This window comes from Durio zibethinus, chromosome 6 (genome assembly GCF_047325235.1).
Source record: "Durio zibethinus cultivar Kanyao isolate XHJ-2024 chromosome 6, ASM4732523v1, whole genome shotgun sequence".
Classification (NCBI taxonomy): domain Eukaryota; kingdom Viridiplantae; phylum Streptophyta; class Magnoliopsida; order Malvales; family Malvaceae; genus Durio; species Durio zibethinus.
The window spans coordinates 34,440,377-34,460,761 of NC_143167.1; the positions used below are offsets into that span (position 1 = coordinate 34,440,377).

Consider the following 20,385-nt stretch of genomic DNA (forward strand, 5'->3'; position numbering starts at 1 on the left):
AAAAATTATCTTCGAAGCATGAAAATATAAGACAGAGTAGCTGTTGGAGCAAAGGTTAATAGTCGAGCAATTGAATAAGGTGGAAGATTCTGTTTGCTCCAGTGGCATTCCCATGGTCCACTACTCACTACGGATCGGTCCCCTTCTAAGATGACATTCGTAAAACTCATTATCAAATATCAATAGCTGACTCAGCTTGGTCCCCCCTGTTTCCCAAGCTTTTCTAAACTCATAATGAAATTATTTGAACTTTTTTCTCAGATAACTCTTCGTAACTAATTGTAATTGGGACTATTTTTTTAACTATGACAGATTTTCATTATTTTTATCGAAAAGTGATTATTACATTTTTAATTAAACTTAAAATTAATATTTGTTTAAATTTCTTTTTACTTGTCAATGATGTTTTGGTTTAATGACAAAGGGACGGTATTTCTAGGTTTAATCCAATTTTATATAAAATTTATCTAATTTTATATTAGTTCTATAGTTTATTTGATTTTAATTCAATGAATTTTTATATAAATATAATATTTGATTATAATTATATTATAATTTTATAAAAAAATTAAATTTCTATTAAATTCAATTTTATTTATTTTCATATTTACTTTAAAATCATTAAAAATTTAATCATAAATTAATTTCAATGCGAATTAATCACCTTTGAATGAATAGTAAAAATTTCACTAATTTGAAGTAGTATTCAAGAACATTTCAAATTTGAAAAGGCAGCTTTGGATTGAAATTGAAATGCTAAGAATGATTGTTCAAGGGTCAAAAACATGTAAGACCGGCAGGTTAGGATACCAACCAAATTCGAAACCAAAAACATTTTGAAAAAAAATCATGATTCATGAATTAGGATGACCTTTTATTTATTTTTTTTGTTAAAATATAAAAAAACAGTGGGCCACATGGGAGGCAAATACGCAAACCATGTCATGTGTTCAAGCAAGAAAGCTGCAAGCAGCACCATGTGGGTATATGCTTATCGGCATTGCCCGCTCCAGTTGCTACTCCTCCTAATGACGATACATAAGCAATTTCAAACCAAACAGCTTATTTTATTTCCAACGTAAATTCACAGGTTAAGATTCTAACGTAAATTCACAGGTCCACATGGGGAATTCCTTAAAATCCAAACGAACAAACCAAGAACAAATACTTGGACTGTCATTTAAAAAAAATAAAAATCATGCCCGGGTTTCTTTATTATTGTCGCTTGGTGTTTCCTTTGGTCCTCGGTTGACAATTCTTGTACTATTAATCGTATCATTTGTGAGTATCTGTTAATCTTTTATTGTATTATTATTACTATTATTATTATTATTATTCGGATTTGGACTCTTTTCTATTCCCCTTCAAAAATTTTGCTGATGCCAATGTGGCAATGTAGGAATGGACAGCAATATCTGATAGGCCCAAATCTTACCCTATATTTTTATTCAAATATTTTTGGCTAATATATAGAATAGGTTTTTTTTTGGGTATAAACTATTTAATCAAGAAATTTCCGTGTGATAAGAAAGTAGAAAAATTAAGAAAGAAAACAAAAGGAAGAACGCTACCACAAAGCAGACAAAATCCATTGGTTTTTTAGACAGAAAGATTGAAGAGGATATCTTCAAAAATGGAAAATAGGCGTGGTAATAGCAAAAAAGAGCAAGCCTGAAAATCGGAAAAAGCAAAAACAAAAGGATACGGCAAACGACACTTTAAAAAAAAAACTAAAACGACATTGGAAGGAGAAGATTCGGATCATAACGCAGCATCTTCTTTCTTTTTCCGTGTGTAAACCAAAACGATAATTAAAAAAGAAAAAAACAAAGGCGATTGGGGCACGTGCCAGCTCACACGTGGGGTCCAAATTTAACCCATCTAACGGTCTCTCCCTCTTCAGTCTTCTTTTTCCAATCTGTCTGTTTATTTTGTAATTTTTCTTCCTATTTTTTTTCCCTTAAAAACGGGAAGGGAAGAGCGGCTGTGTGTGGTCAGTCACCTTTCCTTCTTTCTTTCTCAGCCCAAACCCAAATGTTATAAAGCTCACGCGGTCTCTTACTCTTACCTTCTTCTTCTTTCTCTGTTTCTCTCTCTTTTCCTTTCTCTCAGAGACCCAACTCACCCCTTCCATTCAAACACGGAGAGAGAGAGAGAGGGAAGAGAGAGGCACAAAAAATTCCATTGATAAATTCTAGTCTTCTTTTCTTTTTGTTTGTGTGTTTGTTTGATTGATTGATTTTCTATTTGGCTAGTTTGACAGCCGTTTCCGTGACGAGGATTGAGAGAGGGAAAAGGAAAAGAAAAAGAAAATAAATACAATAGAATGTCGGCATTGGACCCTGTCGATTGGCTTCTCTTCTCTCTCAGCAGATCATTTTGTAATCCTCTTGCTGTTTTTATTCAGATCCAGGTTTGTTCTTTTCTCTTTCAGATCCATTTTCTTTCTTTTCTTCCGCTCAAAGTTCTTAATTATCCGCAAACAGCGCCAAATAATATATATATTTTGCGGATTTTCGTTGTTTGGATAGAATTTTAACGTGTGGAAATAACCTGAATTGCTTTCTTGAATTCGTTTTCAAATTTTCTAAACCTTTTTATGTGTCTTTTCTTAGAAATTAAATGCATATTTGGTTAGTTCTTAGCTTCCTATCTTATTTATAATTACCTTAATTTTTTAAAATTCTCCTTAATATGTAGCCTAAAGGATCTATTCTTTAAAGAAGTTATAATTTCCTTTTTCCGTTGACGGTGCTGGTTTTTCGTTACCATTGGATCTAGATAGCTATGTTTAGAGCAAAAATTATATGTTTTATTTTTTAAAATTACAAAAAAAAAAAAAAAGAATTCTTTTTGTGACATAATGGAGATGAGATGTTTGATATTTGGTCGCAAAGATGGCTGTTATTATGATAGTCTGCAGTGTATCTTCCAAGTTTGTAGATGTAAATTCATTAATTTTGCTTCAATTCCATTGTAAGGAATATCGAGGTGATAAGGTTTTATTAAGCTCTGAGTTGAGCTTTGTTTGTTATAGTATTGAAATCAAATGGAGTAGAAAGCTCCTTTTATAAATACCATTTTTCCATAATGGGAGCTTTGTTTTGGTTTACTGATTTGTTCAAGTTGTTGGTGGGAAGGCTGGTATGTCAGTTAATGTAACAAAGGTTGTCTCATTGAAAAGCAGACGAAGTTAGCATCCGACCAATGGTTTATCCAAAAGAAAAGCTATTGAAGCGTCCTTACTTTTATACATTAATTACCAATTAAAATTTTTGAAGGAACTAAAATGCTTGATTGATATGCTATGAAGTACAGACATGGCCACATGGCAATTTCTAAAAAATGAGGACACGGATATGGTAGGACTCGGCAATAAGAAATTATGTTTTATATACAATTATCACTTAAAAATATATGGTAGATATTGGGCTGATTTCTTTCGTGTATCCTGCAAATTTCAACATGTATTTCAGTGCATCGCAAGTGTCAAAGTGTTGGACACAGATACGACATGAGTATGTGAGGGGTTCAGAAGTGTCTGTGCTTCATAGCCAATACGTGTTATCTGTTCTGCTTGCTGATATTCTTCTGCTTTTGACTAATGGGCCTCCTTCTTTTATTACTTTGCAATCAGTCCAATTTTCTACTTTATTAATGCAGTGTTTTCACTTTGATTATCTTAAATCAGTTATCTTTTCTCTCTCTCTCTCTCTCTCTCTCTGCCTGTTTGAACTTAAAAAAGGTTACCAATCTGAATATTTGTATATAATGTAGGGATGTGTAATCTGCTTGACTCTTGCTATTGGGTGGGCTTTTGCTGCTTATGTCAGGTACATGGTTTTAACGATGAGAATTTAAACAGCAGGATGCCGTGACTGTTCCAAGTTGTCAACATTACCTAGAAAACTTGCCTATGTTTATATATACCTACACTTTTTACCCTTCACAGGAACAGAGAGATCAATCGAATGAAAGATGGCATGAAAGGCGGCAATAGCTTTGCTTTTCTGTGCCATGATATTAATGAACTTGAGCACTCTAATCAGGTCAATCTACCAAGAGTTTCAGTCGTGATGCCTTTAAAAGGTTTTGGAGAGCATAATCTACACAACTGGAGGAGTCAGGTGAGTATTTAATGGTAGGCATTCTAGCTAGCACTTACCTTGAGTTGTCTTCTCAGGCATGCTAAGCATGCATTTAACTTTTCCGTAGCCACATTTTGTTCATTGGAAAATGGAAAATTTAACTAAATTTCCTTTAATAAGTGTTAGGCATATTCCCCCTGCCCTGTTTTTTAAATATTGCTCTACCAGAATTGATTATTTTAAAATATTCATGTTTGCAATAAGTAATTTTCTGAAGTATTTATTTCATACTTATGGAGACAGATTACATCTCTCTATGGTGGTCCTTTGGAGTTCCTTTTTGTGGTGGAAAGTACTGAAGACCCTGCTTACCATGCTGTATCTCGGTTAATAACAGATTTTAAGGTATACCACAAATTTGCTTTATTCTGTATTTTCTGATAATATTAAGAAAAAGAATCTGACAAAAGTCAAATATGATTGTTAATTACTGTGTAATCCTTTATTCTCAAACTTCCAAAATACTCAATGCTTGTACTTTGTTTTATATAAGTGTTTGAGGGCTTCATTTGAGCTTATTCATTGTGCCTTCACTTCTTGCCTTCCTGACTTCGTTGCATGTTTCTCTGTGCAGGATGATGTTGATGCTAAAATCATTGTAGCTGGTTTATCAACAACCTGTAGTCAGAAAATACATAACCAGCTGGTATATAACAACTTTACCAATTGTTAAGCTGATTCTGTAAATAACCGGCCTTGAATATCTGTTATTTTTCTGTTAATATTATTGTTTAGACTACATGTCTTGCCACTCTCACTTGTACTTAATGAAGACTTACTAAGTCTTAGCTGAAGATGTCCTCTTTCGCTAATCCACAATTATTTAAAGTTAGTCCTTGTATGTTGTTAAAATCTCTCTGCTAGAAGTGTATTCAATATAGTGCTTAACCATATATTTTTTTGGTATTTTTTGTGAAGGTTGGGGTGGAGCAAATGCATAAAGATGCCAAGTATGTATTATTTTTGGATGATGATGTTAGGCTTCACCCAGGATCGATTGGGGCCCTCACTACTGAGATGGAAAAGAATCCTGAGGTGTGTTTCTGTACATCCATATACCTTCAATCTAAATAATTAGATTTTTCTGAACCTTTACATGTATCTGTTATGCTTATGGTGCATAGAGTGTAAACTAGTGATACTTTTTGTGGTACTCATGTTATTGGAAGTAATGTGCAGATATTTATTCAAACTGGATACCCTCTTGATTTACCATCCGGAAGTTTAGGGAGTTACTGCATCTACGAATACCATATGGTATGGTGCCATCTATGACTTATTCTTTCTTCCTGAGATATTGCATTTACCTGACCATATCTTTTTTTATATAGATAACTACCATTGTTTTTATCCGCGAGAGCAGGGGAAAACCTGCTATCAAAACAACAGTACAACCAGAATCAAAGAAATTAGTGGCTACACCCTATGTTAATGGTTGAATTATTACGTAAAATCTGATTAATGCTGGATTCAGGCACTCTAATAACTCATTCGTATATGGCTTACTGTTTTATTCATGTTCTACTGCCCAATCTACGTTCAACCTTCAATTACTTCACAAGCATTATGCTAGCTGAACAACCCTGCGCCCCTCCCAAAAGATTTAACACAAATGCACATCAACAGGCAAACAGTTCTTATTGAAATATCACAGCAGCAGCAAGTTGGGAAATATCAGCTCTAATGTGTTAACCTATTCCATAGCCCAAAGTTCAAACAAGAATAGAGCCCTATAGGTATAGATGGTCAGTTTGGTGTATAGGGGGATTGCCTCATCTCTCTCTATTATTTGAATTTGGCCAAGAGGTGAAGCTGACCCCCCCCCCCCAACCCACACTGTAGTTCACAAGTGGAAAAACTTTTGTTTTTTTGTGTAACTGTGCTCTACCCGTTGATATTGCATGTGCTATTTTAATCTTTCTCCAATAAGTTGGTTATTGCATCCTTTAATTCATGTACTCATTGAATATTTCTTTTTTCTACAGCCTTGCTCAATGGGATTTGCTACTGGTGGGAAAACATTTTTTCTTTGGGGAGGGTGTATGATGGCAAGTAGTTCCTCCTATTCTTCTCAGTGCTTCCTGTGCAAAATTAAAGGATTATTTCTGATTCTTCTAGATTGTTTTTCAGATGCATGCTGATGATTTTAGACATGACCGCTATGGTGTGGTCTCGGGACTTCAAGATGGTGGATACTCCGATGATATGACTCTAGCTGCTATAGCTGGTAATCTAGTCTCTATTATATCTTTTAGTAGAGTAATAAGAAATTCAATATTTCTATTGATGTTAGAATTACTGCTTTGTAGACTCATACACTTGCAATGTTTTAACTGCTCATTTATTGTCTCTTCATAGGAGCCCACAAGAGTCTTATTACATCTCCTCCCACAGCTGTTTTTCCTCATCCTCTTGCAAGTGATCTTAGTTTCTCAAGGTTTGTGATTTTTACCCATTAAGCTTTTCTATTATAGTTATATCTATGGTGATTTTGACTTCTTGTCCAGGTACTGGAATTACTTGAGGAAGCAAACATTTGTTTTAGAATCATACATAAGCAAGGTTAATTGGCTAATGAATAAAGCACTGTTTTCATCCCATTGCTATCTTTCATGGGGATTTGTTGCGCCATACTTGATGGCTATGGTTCATGTTGCAGCAGCACTACAAATCTATATGAAGGGTTATTCATATGAGGAAACAACCTGTACAACGGGTGGTGAGCACACTATTTTTCCTTTTTAGTTAGGCTGTAGCATTATTAATTCAGATGAAACCAATGTCTCAGGTCCTGATCTGGATAGTTATACAAGTCCAGTGGTTATTTTTGAGTAACAAGAGTTTGTTTTTTGTCTTTGGCTGAGACAGTACTGAGTTATACTGATAATTTACAAGTTCCACTTGGCCCTCAACATGTTGGATTTTTAGTAATTTAAACACACTTGTATATCAGGGTTGCATAACTGTTTGCACTTTGGCAACTAGAAATGCTGGTAGTAGCCCTTGTCACGTAATAGAAATTTCTTTTTCAGTTGTATTTTTAGGTTGCAGTTAGTCTGGTAAAGTACTCAGTCTAATAAAATGGAAGCTAGAAAAGTATACTATGGTATTAAAACTGGAATTAGCTCCTGCAACTAAGCAAACTGTGTTTGCACAGGATTGTTACTAGCGAGTTGCCTAGCTATATGTACCTTTATGGAGCTACTTTCTATGTGGAACTTAACAAGGATTGAAGTTCAACTATGCAACATGTTATCTCCTGAGGCACCTAAGCTCTCACTTGATTATTACAACTGGAGCATGGTAAGTACCTCTCTCTCTTTAGTCTGAGTGATGACAACGAGCTTTATTAAAGTTGTGTCATTCTGTTGTTCCCATGAAACTTGAGTGCTTAACTTGAGCATTGAGACTTCCATTTTTCATTGTATATCACTTATAAATTATACATAAATGTTTGGAGTGATGAAGAAAAATTCTGGTTTTTTTATCCGTTTGAATGCGTTGTCTAGAATTCTACAATGCCTTCAGACTAAAGTAAATTAGTAAAATATAACCAAGCTTTCAGTTAGAAAAAAAAAAGTTTATATTTAAATCGGCTTGATGTTTTTGGTTGGATTTAAAGGGCCTGAATTTTGACTTGAAGCCTGGTCATTATTTGAGCTAGAGCTTGGATATCACAGACACTTATGAGTATTTACTAATGTAAATAAGTTGTTTTGTGATTGGGCAGATCTTTGTTGCAATGCTGGTTGATAACTTTTTGTACCCTATATCTGCTATCCGATCTCATTTCTCTCAATCTATCAATTGGTCTGGTATTCGTTATCACTTGAAGAATGGAAAGATAAGCAAGGTACGTTAGTTGAGCATAGCACTTAAGCAATAATGATCAGCTTTATTTATTTAGTTCAAAGCTTAGGAGTATTTGCCTACGCTGCAGATTGAAAGGAACAAGGATATGGGTCCAAAGTTCACAGACCTGGGAGGGAAGCATTTATATGGGAAAAAAGGAACTTCTCCCAAGGCCTCATTCCTCAGCTCTTTGGCGAGAAGTTTGGCTCAGAGGCGTCAACCCAAGAAATACGATGTCTAGACTCTAGAGATAAGCTTTGGCGCAGAGAAAGTTGTGACCATTTTGCGTCTCCTTTTCAAGACCCGATAGACAGCAAGTATTCTGAAGCAAAGATCCGGTCGTTGATTGTTGGTGCATTATTTGGTGATTCCTTATTTGATTGATTTTAGTGGTTTAGGAATTTTTGCCTCATTTTTTAGTCGCCAATTCAATCAATTTATTCTTAATTTATCAACCCTAGTCGGGGCTGGTTTTGTAATATGAATTGAATTCTCCCTGTAATTTTATAAATCCTTGCATACAGTTATTGTTCAAATGTGAGACAGTAGTGTTTGTGATTCACAGTTCTCTACAATCAGACTCTGTGGAGTGGCCGTTCTGTTTGTAACTGTACAATTTCCATCGTTCTTGTTTTTTTTTTTTTTCCTGTTACCAAAATTCAAGCATATTAAAACTCTCTGCCATGGCAACCACAGATGACAAATGCATGTGGCAGATAAACTTCTGAATCAGAAGATGATCAGAGCATTAGATAAATCACAGATTAATCAGCGGATGAAGAAAAAAAAAAGTTAAGCACCAGAATAACTGCCAAGTATTTCTCCTTAAAAAAAAACCAAGTGTGCACAGCACATGACAATGTTAAGACTTGTAAAGCCACCAGAAGAATATTCTTAGAAGGTTCCCATTTTGCTCTCAATTTTACAACCCAATGGTGGCAGTTGCTTGTAATTTACTTCTGAAGAACTCCAATGTAGAAGTCATCAATCATGTCAAATACTCGGGTAGCATGCTGCGGCCTGACATAGGCAATAAAAAGATGGAAATACCAAATAAGTTTGGATGTATAGAAGAGAACTTCAATCATGTTAATAGAGAGTAAACTGAATAAGAATATACTATTTACAACATGGTTTGGAAGATGAAAAATGCAAGGATTTTATCCTCATTTGCCTGTTTTATGCATAAAAACCTAGCTAGACATACATAAGAGCCAAGCCCAAGTAAAAGACGAGTCAAGCTAACTAACTCCAGAGGGATAGAAGAGAAAGAGGCAACATGAAATTTTCAAAATTTCATGAGTTCTTCCAAATGAAAGGAACAAATGCATACCCATAAAACCCTTCAGTTGAATCATCTCCGGCATGCGCCAAGATGGCATCACCACCTGGATGTTCCTCTACATATGAGGAAACATCATAAACCTGCAGTTGTTAAATATAGAAAGAAATGAACAACAGAAGCGAGATATCTTAATATCTCAAGGTGTTGTAAGTTCCAAAAACAGCATCAAGCCAAAGTCATCAATTACCTTGTCTTTAATGATGATCCAACAATCAGTCCTCTTATCATGTAATGCGATTTCTGCCTTACTGTAGGATTTGGATGCCTACAAAAGAGTTTGGAGTGAATTTGCAAACCTCCACTTTAATAATGCAACTAAAGCATATATGAAACACTGTAATGTATAACTGATAAACTGATATGTTAGATCATGCAGTGACCCCCAATAATTTCAAATCCATAGATTTGCTTGGTCATAAACGTACAAACTCTGAAAATTGAACTCTAAAAAACAGCAAAAATGCGATCAATTTATTTCGAAGTTACCAAGATTCATAAATGTACCTTAGAATTGTTAGCATTTGATTGAATCTTGTTTGTATGAGCTGCAATGAAACAGAATATCACCAATCAAAATAATCTGCAGAACTATTTTTATTTCATTTATTTCTATCTGCTACTACACTAAAACAATGTAAACAAAGAGAAAAACACACAAATTAAAGACTACCTGATTTACCACGCCGGGGTATCAAAATAAAAGCTCCAAGTAAGACACCCAAAATCAATGCTATCACGGCTATTGCCATCTCTCAGAGTTCAGCTTCTTTTTACTGATGAACCCAGATTTATCCCAGCAGCAATTTTAAACAAAAATACAAAAATGAGAAAACTCAAATTTGAACTAACTTCAACAGGTTCAAGCACACAGTTCATTACGAAGTGGATGCTTGAATGTATGTGCTAAGAAAAAAAGAGGGTTTTTGGTAGCTGAGAAAATGAGAGAAATGGAAGGGTTTTTCCAAAGCTAGAAATGAATAAAACTCTCAACTGCGAATGGAAAAGAAGACTCAAAAGAGAGTAAAAGCTAAAGCTTTTTTACCTGGAAAAGGGATTGGAATGTGGGTAGTCCGGAGAATGTGACCAGTGGAGTTGAGCGGATTTGCCGATGAGATCCTAGCGTAGAATCTTTTTGCTTTGCTGCCCTGTGACTTGATATTTTTCATGTTTTTCGCTTTCCGGCCGGGTCAAGTCCGCCTCTGGAAACGGATCGGGTTAACGGTTGATTATAAAGCCAATATAATCCCATAATTAAAAGGGTAAACTATTTGTTTAAGGGAAATACTTAAATTAAAATTTTTAGGTAAAATTTATAAAATATTTTTAAAAAATAATTTAATAAAATTTTTAATAAAAAATTTAAATTTATAGATTAAAATAGTTTAATGTGAAAATTAATAATATATAAAAAATTATTTAAAATATTAAATATATATAATATATAAAAAAAATTAAATTTTTTTAAAATTTTATTCATTTGATTTATGCAATAAAATTTTTTAATTTATCATATTTCATTTTTATTTTTATTTAATCATTTTTAATATGAAATTTCATAAATTTTATTTAAAAATTTTCATTTAAATCTTTTCCCTATGTTTAGTGATTAAAATTTTCTAAATCTTTTATTTTAGCCATTTATTTATGAAAAACCATAATTTAATCATTTATATTATAAAATTTTATTTTTTTTCACCATTCAACTGTTAGAAGCAAATTGTTTAGTTGAAGTGACATCATCTCCTCATTGTCATATAGTTAATATTATAATTTTTTAAAAGACAAAATTTATATATTAAAAAAAGATAAATTATATGTTGAGATCATTTTGGCCAGATTATGTTTAGCTCACTTACTTTAAAAAAAAAAATTATTCTGATTCCTTAACTTTTAAAAAATTATAATTTGATCATTAACCTTTATAAAATTTAGAATAATAAATTATTTTGTTATTTTTATTATTAATATTAAAATATCTTTATATAATACTCAAAAAAATATGAAACTTTATAAACAAAATATAAGTAAAATATTAATATTTTAATACATAATATTAAAATTATAATATCAAATCGTAATTTTTTATAATTGAATGATCAAAATTTAAAAAAATCACAAAAATTTTAATGACTAAACATGCAATTTACCTAATTAAAAACCTACGAAAATAGGATTTTCGTGCATTAACTTTTAGCTTACGAATGATTATTAGAAATTAAAAATAAAAAAGTTATCCAATGATTAATTTCAATAACTGTAAGTTAAATATTGATAATATCAAATACGAAAAAAAAAACTTAAATATATATAATTATGTAGCCAATGATAGAGTTCCCACGTGGTTCAAAAAATGCAAAGTATAAATTGCCTTTCACGCATTAGCAAAGAATAGTTTAATTGGTAAACAAAAATTTTCGAATTTCAAATCTCCTTTTCCTAAAATTATTAACTAGTTGAAAAATCATATGTCCAGCTCTGATTTGGCATCCACCGAAAGCAACAGTCGAAGCGAGCCTATCTATCCATTAGGAATTAGAATAAAGTTACCAAAAAGGAATCCATCATAGCAAAGTTTCCTCTGTTGCCCAATTTCCCTTTTCATCTTTCTTTGTTCTTTTCCCTTTACTTTATATCCGAACTTGTTCCCTTGAACAAAAAGATAGCAAACTTAGCTGCAAGAATAACAGAAAAATGGGTTGTTTCAGGCCTAAGAGTTCCAAAACTTCGGCTCCCATGCAGCCTTCCTCAACTGAACCTGTTCTTGCATACCCGGAAAACAGGAATCTCAAACTGGAGGTTCTTTTGCAGATTCCAGGATGCACAGTTCATCTGATGGATGAAGGAGAAGCCTTGGAACTTGCCAGGGGTGAGTTCACACTTGTCCGGATATTGGATGCTGATGTTCCTCTTGCTACCATTGTTAAGGTTGGTGAGGAACTTCAATGGCCTTTGACAAAAGATGAGCCAGTTGTTAAGCTTGATTCATTTCACTACCTATTTTCCTTGCCGATGAAAGATGGGAATCCTCTGAGTTATGGAGTGACCTTTTCGGGGCAGTATGGTAGCAACTTGGGCTCGTTGGATTCGTTTTTAAAGGAGCACTCATGCTTGTCTGGTGCAGCTTCAACTGGGGATAAACATGTTAATTGGAAGGAGTATGCCCCCAGGATTGAAGATTACAACAATGTTTTGGCAAAGGCCATTGCTGGAGGGACCGGCCAGATTGTTAAAGGAATCTTCAAATGCAGCAATGCTTATACTAGCCAGGTTTGCTTTTGAACGTCAACATTAATCTAGCCCACACATGTCATGTCATGTCATCCTCGTTCAAGATAGCTACAGTCGGAGCATTTAATCATCTAATGAAAGTTATCTGAAAATGGAAAAGAAAGTACTAAGTTTAGGCATGAGTAATACACCAACAATTATTCAATAAACTTGCATTTTTACGCCAAGCTAACCATAAGAAAACATTCATTGCAAAAGGTAAAAAAGCCTGGTATATAAGTTTTTATATGCTCAAAAGGAAAAAGATTTGCCACGCTTTGAATTGCCTTGGTTAGTCAATCTAAAGAAAAGAAGGGAAAAAGCAGGTGCAGAAAGGAGGAGAAATCATTTTAACGCCAGCAAGTAATGGCTACAAAAGCAGCGGGGCCCCAAGGAAGAGTAGTGGAGCTAACAAAAGCCTAAAACGGTATCCCAAGACAAGAAAATTTCTTTTCAGTTATTATTTGAGCATGACATAAATTTTTATGAAGTCAAAAGTTGATGCCTCTGAGGTACTGTCTATTGTGTGCAGTGTGAGAAAGCTGTCGAAAATGACTGAAAAGCTAAGCAAATCAATGCTTGACGTGGTTGGTGTGGCTAGCGGAACAGTGATGGCGCCCTTGGTTAACTCCAAACCTGGGAAAGCTTTCCTATCCATGGTTCCAGGAGAAGTTCTTGTAGCTTCCCTTGACGCTGTCAGTGAGTAATAAAAAGCCAAATATTGCAGTGGTTCATTTCTCTAAAATTGAGAATATAGTATATAGCATTGTTACAAAATAGTATGACTTCTGATCATCTCACTTAGTGGAAAAGTGTATATCTGGTGACTGCATTGTCCATTTCGTGTATTGCAGACAAGGTTCTGGATGCAGCTGAAGTTGCTGAAAAGCAAGCTTTTTCTGCAACATCCACTGCAGCAACCAGAATGATGACTGATAGGTAATATGACCCAAGAAGCCATTGAACATGCAGCACTTGACATTTACATTCTCTCCAAAATTGAAATACAGAATTTTCTTTTCCCATTTATTGGATAATATCTTTGTATCTTTATATACATATATATATATATATATATATTTCTCAATCTTGATTCCTGTTTATGGTTTTGAGTACTAGGTTCGGTGAAAGAGCAGGGGAGGCCACTGAAGATGTGCTAGCAACTGCAGGGCATTGTGCTAGTGCTGCTTGGAATATCTTCAAGATAAGGAAGGCAATCACTCCTTCATCCAAAGCCAGTGCTGGACTATTGAACAATGCAGCCAAGTACAAAAGCAGGAAATCTTATAATTAAGACTCCTCTATTCGAGAGATTTTATGATCTGCAAACGAAAAAAAATATTTAGAAGGCTATAATCTATTTTGTATTGAAACTGAACCAAATCCTTTAAGTGTTCTAAAGCATGTCATGAATCTGTGTGTATTTTCCAATAAATCTTTTTTTTCTTTTCTCAAAAACTGAAGCACTTTTTTGATAGTTACATATACCAGGCAAGAGAAAAGAGTTATTATCTGCAGAGAATAGCAGGTGTGAGGTGTGCGTTATTTCCATTGCCATTGAAATGGTGGTATAACCAATTTAGTTAATTTCACTTGTTTGAAAAAAAAATCAAATTTAATTCTAATGATGCAAATATCATAAACAATTTGACCAAATCTTCTCCATTGTTTTTCATATTTACTCTTGAACCACAACAGTAGCCTGTAAATCCTAAGAGTAAAAGTGAATCAATCATATAAAATTTGTAATTTGTTTACTTTTGTTTAAATTATTTATTGATATAAATGAAAATACTATTAGTAAAACACAAGATTTCCATCTAAATCCTCTATCACTCTAATTTAATCATGTGGCAATTTTTTGTTATTATATTAATTACTATTAAATTAAATACTACTTTCATAAGTAGAAAAATGACTTAAATATGAAAATTTTGAATTAAAATTAAATAATCATCTAAAGTATTTATTATTTTATTATAATTAAACGCTGAAATAATTATTTTCATTAAGTTGAATCTTTGATTGGATGAAAATTAATGATGAGAATTAACAAAATTTTGTCCAACAAGAGTTTTATAAAGTAAAAATAAATATTTGATAGCTCAATTGATTTATAATAAAATAATAAAGATTTGAATAATTTTTTTATTAAAAATTTGATTGATTATTCAATTTTAGTTAAAAAAATTTTTTTATATACTTAAGCCTAAAAAAATAACAAATTTATCATCAGTTTTGGCAACTGCCCTTAATCGGCCCAAAGAGGTTCAAAACTGTTGCGTTTTGGCTGCCCACCGCACTACTCTAACGATCCAAAGCCAAACGGCAGTCGTTTCATCATATCAGTTTTCCGTTATGGGTTACCATCACCTACCATTTCATCAGAAGATCGGTCCAAAGTACATGTAACAACGAAATTGTGTTCTCTCTGAAAACCCCAAACCCTAATTGCCCAAAAAAAAAAAAAACCCCAAAAGAAAGAAACCAAAGCACACAAAGCCCTACAATGGAAAACGAAACAAAGCTAAGCATATACAGAGCAGCAAGAACAATAAAACGCAAAGACAACACTCTCTACAACGCACTTAGATCCATTTACGAGGACTCAATCTTTGTCGGCGAAATCTCCCAGCTGTGGCCTCAACTTCCTCTCGTCGCCAACCTCCGTTGCGGTCTCTGGTATTCTTCCAAATTTCAGTCCACTTGTTACTTCAAATCCACCGACGGTCATAACAATAATTGGTCTTTCAATACCTCGCGTCTCAACTTCCACATCGCCCTTCTCGCTGGTAAAATTCTCATTTTTTTCCTCTTTTTAAATGTAATTTGAAATGATTTTTTTTTTTGGGTTTTTTGTTTTTTAATGGTAGGACAGAAGGGAGGGTGTATTATAATTGATTCGACACGGAGGGGGAAGCGGTTTCCTGATAGTATGTCGAAAACTATACCCATTTGGACGTGTGTTTTGAACCGCTCCATTTGTAATTATTTGAACAAGTTGTGTAATGACGACGCCTCATTGGTGGAGCGGGTGAGTACCGGCAATGTTCTCTGTTTAAAGTTTCTTAATTTTGTCCAACCTTTCATCATTTTCTATCCTTGGGTTTCATGTAAAATCAAGTGTTTGAGTTTTCATAATTACCCAAATCAATTGCGAGCAATTTTTTCTCTCCCCCCCCCCTCCCCCCTAAAGAGCATCATTCATGATATGACAAGCACTTGACTAAGTGTTAGGGCTGAGACTGCATTTATGCTTTTTTGTTTTGGGTATATGTTACAGAGGAAGCTACCTCATTGGTTGAAATTGACTGCATTCTGGTAGAAGTACTTTCTTGTTCCTGTTTTCTGACTTGCTTCTCTGCAGGAGTCAGATGCAGGGCACAATTCTGTTGATTGGGATTGTTCCTTGCACCTTCCCCTTTGGGTTTCCGAAACAGAGAAGTCAGCTATTGAGGACCGGTTAGAAGGATGGACCAAAGACCTGGATGCAAGTGGAGCTGATATTGCGACTCTTGCATCGTGCTTAAAAAAGCCCTTGCGTCCTCTATGGATTTCTCAGAAAACTGTCATCTGGATAAACGAAGTGCCGGATTATGATTCTTGGGATTTCACACCAATAATTCTTGTTTCTGCCTCTTCCTCGAGTGGAGTAACTCAACATAGGACTACCTCAGAGTTTAGCTGGAATTATATACCAGGAGCTGGAGATGATGAAGAAAGCTGGGCTAGGGGCTTGTCTCCTAATCTCTTTTGGAATCATGCCTATGATCTTATTAGCTCAGGACCTGATTTGTGTAACCAGAAGGTTGCTGATATAGTTGAGAAGGACAGAGTGTATCGTGCTCAAAGGGGGCAGAATGCCCCTCAGATCACTGCCAAGCCCTCAATATCTGGGAATTCACCTCATCTTCCTTGTTTAGGCCCCCTATTGTGTTCAGATCTTTCAAACCTTAAGATTATCTCTTCTGATGAAGGATGTGGAATATTTTGGCTAGGATCTACTAATCTTGCTCTGGGCTCATCTCAAGTTGGTATGATGCATTAGCAATTCCTCTCATTGGTCATTCTATTATTGCTACTTTCATTTAGTTACATTTTTTTTTTTTTTTTTGTGGATGCTTCCGTAAGATTGCTCCTTTGGTAAAATTTGTAAGAAGAAACACTCCAAGTTACCCACATACACACTAAAATCAAACAGAGTAGGTGATGTATTTCAGTCTGTCTATCTGATAAATTTATTTCAAGCACTTGTTTTAGTCTTTTCCCAAATATGAGATTATGTTCATATTTCTGTTGATTTCATTGGTGAACTAGCTGATGGGGGAGCTTAGTTGACAAATTTTCCTTAGAGGTTGTAAGTATGTTAATGGATGTTATCTGGGAACTTGGTGTCTGCAATAAAATTCCACATAATTGAACCTTTAGGACTGAATCCAATGTGATACAGATAAGTATGTTGAATTCTTTGAAAAGTAGAGAAATTGGTTGTCTGTAATGATAGTGATGATGACATGCCAAAGTTGAGGTAATGGTGGTTGCGGTGTATGTATTGGCCAGACTAGAATCATATCTTTGTTACTTGTTTGTTTCTCTTTCTATCCTATATATCAGTGACAATAAAGCAGTTAGAGCTTTGTGTGATTTTCATGTGCCTTATATTTTGTTTTACTTATGTGGTGCAGCTGAAAATGCATCTAACGTTGATTGCATATTGAATTGTGATCAATGGTCAAACTTTGTCTGTCTTAAAGAGGCTGAAGCGAATTTGCATCTTCCTATTGTGGTCTGTATGCAAGTAAACTGAAACCTGGGTTTGTTAATAATCATTTTTGTACTTTTCCTGCTTACTTTTGCTTTGCTGACCAGAATTCAAAGTTGGATCGGTTTTCCTTGTTTAATAACCTTTCTTCTGCGGTTAGCTTCGCAAAATTAAATCTTACAAAAGGGAGAACACTTCTTATATGTTGCCATGATGGTAAATCTCACATGCCATTTTCCTAATTAAACTATCTTTTATCTTCTCAACCATCTTTGGTCAAGCTTTTTATCTTTGTAATTTCATGGGAAATAAAATGGATTGGTTTGTTTGTATAGCATTGAAGTATGCTCTAACATGTTGTTATGCATTTGTTATCAGGGGAAGACATCAGTGTATGCGTTTGTCTGGCAATCTTGATATCATTGTTTGATGATGAAGGTATGCTATCTTAAGACTAACCTATGCAATAATACTTGTATCCAATTAATCTATTAGGTTCAATTCAACCTTTTGCTTAATTATGTTTGCTGCCTGCGAAAATGGATGACTGATGAAATCTCTTTCCCTCTTAAGATACTAGACGAGTTTGTTTTCTTGATGGTTGCCTTGTGGACTAAACTTCGTTACCCACCCCTAAGGAATTTAATCAGGGTAGAGTTGGTGCATCTAGAGAAGAAACTGGAACCAAAACTGAAATATTGACATTGTACCTGAAACCAAAACTTAATATTCCCATGCATGATAGATTGTTGTTAGCATCCTTCTTTTGCTTTCTGACTTATAAGTTTTTGGGTAATTTCTCAAGTTTTCACCCTCTTTAGGGTCCTTTGATGGTGGCAAATCCTTCAGTGAGACATGTATCACGAAATGTGAGATGCGGCGACGACTTGTATATATTTGTAAATTTGCAATAAAGGCCCGGCCATCAAGAGGAAACCTCAAACAAGTTTTCAGTTTTCTTAATAGTGGAAAAGTCACCTAAGTTTGCAGGTATTTGATCAGTTCTCTCATTATATATTTTACAGTGAAATGATGCTGACTGGCAGAATTATTCTTCAAATGTAGTTTTCAGGAGAGCCAGAAGATCTTTGGTGAAAGCTGAAAATTTTGCACTGATATTTTACTCGAATATTTATGTGGTTTTATGTACCAAAAGAAATTAAATGAATATTTCAGTAAAGTCAGAAAGGGAATATTATAATGTACCATAAAATTAAGAAGACAGACGAGAAGATTATAACATTTTTCAACCATTTTTGTAATAGACTATCGACTATGGTATCAAATCTACCTTTTTTTTGTTTCAATTTTTTTCCTAGCTATAAGATGTTTTTATTGAATAATCTCTTCTCCTTTTCGATGTTATTTGTTTTGGAGCTGTCTCTGGCACGTTGTTCGTTTTCAGAGTTCCAATCTGAGTAATCTGTGTTATAAATCCCTCATCAAACAATTAAACAAATGAAATAGTCTCTAAATGCACGTGATCAACTTGTTGCATGGCCATAATTGGAAAGCACAATGGAAAGAAAATGAGCATGCATATATAAAGTAATTTTAATCTTAGTAGTTGCCGTAATTCAATATTTAAACAAATCAGTTACATTAATGGTGCCACAATGCGACAGACTTAAAAAAAAATATTAAAGATGAAAGACCAAGACCAAAGGGGAGGCAGTACTTCACATTTTTCTTGATGTAATGGAGATTATAAGCTTTTGATTTTTGGTTTTTTTTTTTAAGGGGATCGAGAAATGATAGAGACAGTTTCTTTAACTCCTGTCTTGTTTTGCAATGATCTAAACACTAGTGATTTAACTTTTGTCACTGTCTAAAAGGAGAGGACCCCATTTTCCACTGAAGCAATGCTTAAGCCTAATCGCTTTGCCATGGACAAAAAACGAGGTCAAGTCACAAGCTGGCTGATCACAGGCAAAGAACCAGCAAGATCATGCATCAGCTCCACTTTCAACCTTTTTCTCTTTGGATCCACCAATTATGCCATTAGTAATTCATTAACAACACTGGCGTCAAATTGTGTTAGTGATTAAATTAGTGGTTGGCATTAAATTAAAGTGAAGATAGGTCCCATTTTCTTAGTTTAATCAACTATACCCTGTCTTATCATCTATTTAATCATTTTTTCCTTTTTGATTCTCATTTTGTCAATTCAGGGATATTTTCTTTTTATGATATATATATATATATATATATATATATATATGGAACATTGATTTCGATATTTTTGGTGCAACTATTAACTTTTTTTTTTGGAATATGGTGCCACACCATTTGATCAATAAAGATGTAGAATCATTTAAAATCCCAAACGATCACTAATAATAAATTAATAAAAATATACATATTACTTTGCTTGGTTTTAATTTTATTAATTAATGATCATTAATTTTTTTCGTAGGATAAAATTATCAAAATTAATTCATATAAGATACAACAAGACGGTGCATACAAAAAAATCACATTTTAGGTCGGATGATAAATTCTAAAAAGTTTCATAAAGTAGCTAAGCTTGCAAAGTTTGCCATAGTAACATTAAAAGGCACCCCCTTAGCATTTGCGAAATCAAAATTGGTAAATCCAATTGTTAGAGGAAGTTCAAAACACATGACTAATCTTGAAATTAAAACTTAATTCCGGCCACCTACTTCACCTGTCATTGGAGAAACACCCACTTTATTTACTAGTACTAGTTATATAAAATTAAATACAGTGGTTTAGTAACGAATTAGCCAACTTGATTAAATTAATAGTCACATACTAATTACACACGCCAAAATTGTTTTTCACCCAGTTCCTAACATATATAATAATTGTAATGCTTAAAGTGACTTTTTTTCAGCAACTGGTTGCCTGATCTCCATGAATCATCTAAATCTTTGGTATTAAATTCCATTCATACTAAGTTAGGCAGATATACCACAAATTCTAGCTACCTCATGATCCTGAATGGCACATATGTTTAATATGTTTTATTGCTCATCGTTAGAATAACA

General features: G+C 34.0%; 4 protein-coding genes across 11 annotated transcripts; 3 read left to right on the forward strand and 1 right to left on the reverse strand.

Moving 5' to 3' along the window:
• Window positions 1-1,901: 1,901 nt before the first annotated feature.
• On the forward strand, window positions 1,902-8,575 carry LOC111284921 (uncharacterized). 3 transcript variants are annotated; one of them, XM_022874027.2, is made up of 15 exons: window positions 1,902-1,993; window positions 2,256-2,413; window positions 3,778-3,833; window positions 3,953-4,127; window positions 4,392-4,493; window positions 4,723-4,794; window positions 5,067-5,183; window positions 5,328-5,405; window positions 6,134-6,196; window positions 6,279-6,375; window positions 6,507-6,585; window positions 6,656-6,867; window positions 7,306-7,451; window positions 7,879-8,001; window positions 8,089-8,575. In XM_022874027.2, exons 2-15 carry the CDS (start codon window positions 2,327-2,329, stop codon window positions 8,239-8,241), a joined length of 1,560 nt encoding a protein of 519 aa, XP_022729762.1. In that variant the 5' UTR covers window positions 1,902-1,993; window positions 2,256-2,326; the 3' UTR covers window positions 8,242-8,575. The 3 variants fall into 3 exon arrangements, with proteins under 3 accessions (XP_022729762.1, XP_022729761.1, XP_089619344.1); XM_022874026.2 differs by having other exon boundaries at window positions 1,939-2,053; XM_089763218.1 differs by lacking the exon at window positions 1,902-1,993 and having other exon boundaries at window positions 2,154-2,413.
• Window positions 8,576-8,804: 229 nt separating this feature from the next.
• CB5LP (cytochrome B5-like protein) lies at window positions 8,805-10,526 on the reverse strand. The gene is made up of 6 exons (XM_022874028.2): window positions 10,388-10,526; window positions 10,016-10,118; window positions 9,850-9,890; window positions 9,533-9,610; window positions 9,334-9,425; window positions 8,805-9,020 (listed from the first exon to the last, which is right to left on the reverse strand). The coding sequence occupies exons 2-6, from the start codon at window positions 10,092-10,094 to the stop codon at window positions 8,954-8,956; spliced, it is 357 nt and encodes a 118-aa protein (XP_022729763.1). The 5' UTR covers window positions 10,095-10,118; window positions 10,388-10,526; the 3' UTR covers window positions 8,805-8,953.
• A 1,385-nt stretch (window positions 10,527-11,911) lies between these two features.
• LOC111285677 (senescence/dehydration-associated protein At4g35985, chloroplastic-like) lies at window positions 11,912-14,070 on the forward strand. Of its 2 annotated transcripts, none has more exons than XM_022875239.2 (5): window positions 11,912-12,612; window positions 12,939-13,039; window positions 13,145-13,307; window positions 13,467-13,551; window positions 13,732-13,870. In XM_022875239.2, the coding sequence occupies exons 1-4, from the start codon at window positions 12,037-12,039 to the stop codon at window positions 13,539-13,541; spliced, it is 915 nt and encodes a 304-aa protein (XP_022730974.2). In that variant the 5' UTR covers window positions 11,912-12,036; the 3' UTR covers window positions 13,542-13,551; window positions 13,732-13,870. The 2 variants fall into 2 exon arrangements, with proteins under 2 accessions (XP_022730974.2, XP_022730973.2); XM_022875238.2 differs by having other exon boundaries at window positions 11,914-12,612; window positions 13,145-13,311; window positions 13,732-14,070.
• Window positions 14,071-14,866: 796 nt separating this feature from the next.
• LOC111285917 (initiator tRNA phosphoribosyl transferase family protein) lies at window positions 14,867-18,681 on the forward strand. Of its 5 annotated transcripts, none has more exons than XM_022875599.2 (8): window positions 14,867-15,404; window positions 15,491-15,646; window positions 15,980-16,646; window positions 17,298-17,398; window positions 17,482-17,590; window positions 17,753-17,812; window positions 18,196-18,364; window positions 18,440-18,681. In XM_022875599.2, exons 2-7 carry the CDS (start codon window positions 15,548-15,550, stop codon window positions 18,354-18,356), a joined length of 1,197 nt encoding a protein of 398 aa, XP_022731334.2. In that variant the 5' UTR covers window positions 14,867-15,404; window positions 15,491-15,547; the 3' UTR covers window positions 18,357-18,364; window positions 18,440-18,681. The 5 variants fall into 5 exon arrangements, 4 of the variants coding, with proteins under 4 accessions (XP_022731334.2, XP_022731329.2, XP_089619345.1 ...); XM_022875594.2 differs by having other exon boundaries at window positions 14,981-15,404; window positions 15,486-15,646; XR_016343274.1 differs by having other exon boundaries at window positions 14,993-15,404; window positions 15,486-15,646; window positions 18,180-18,364.
• Window positions 18,682-20,385: the final 1,704 nt, after the last annotated feature.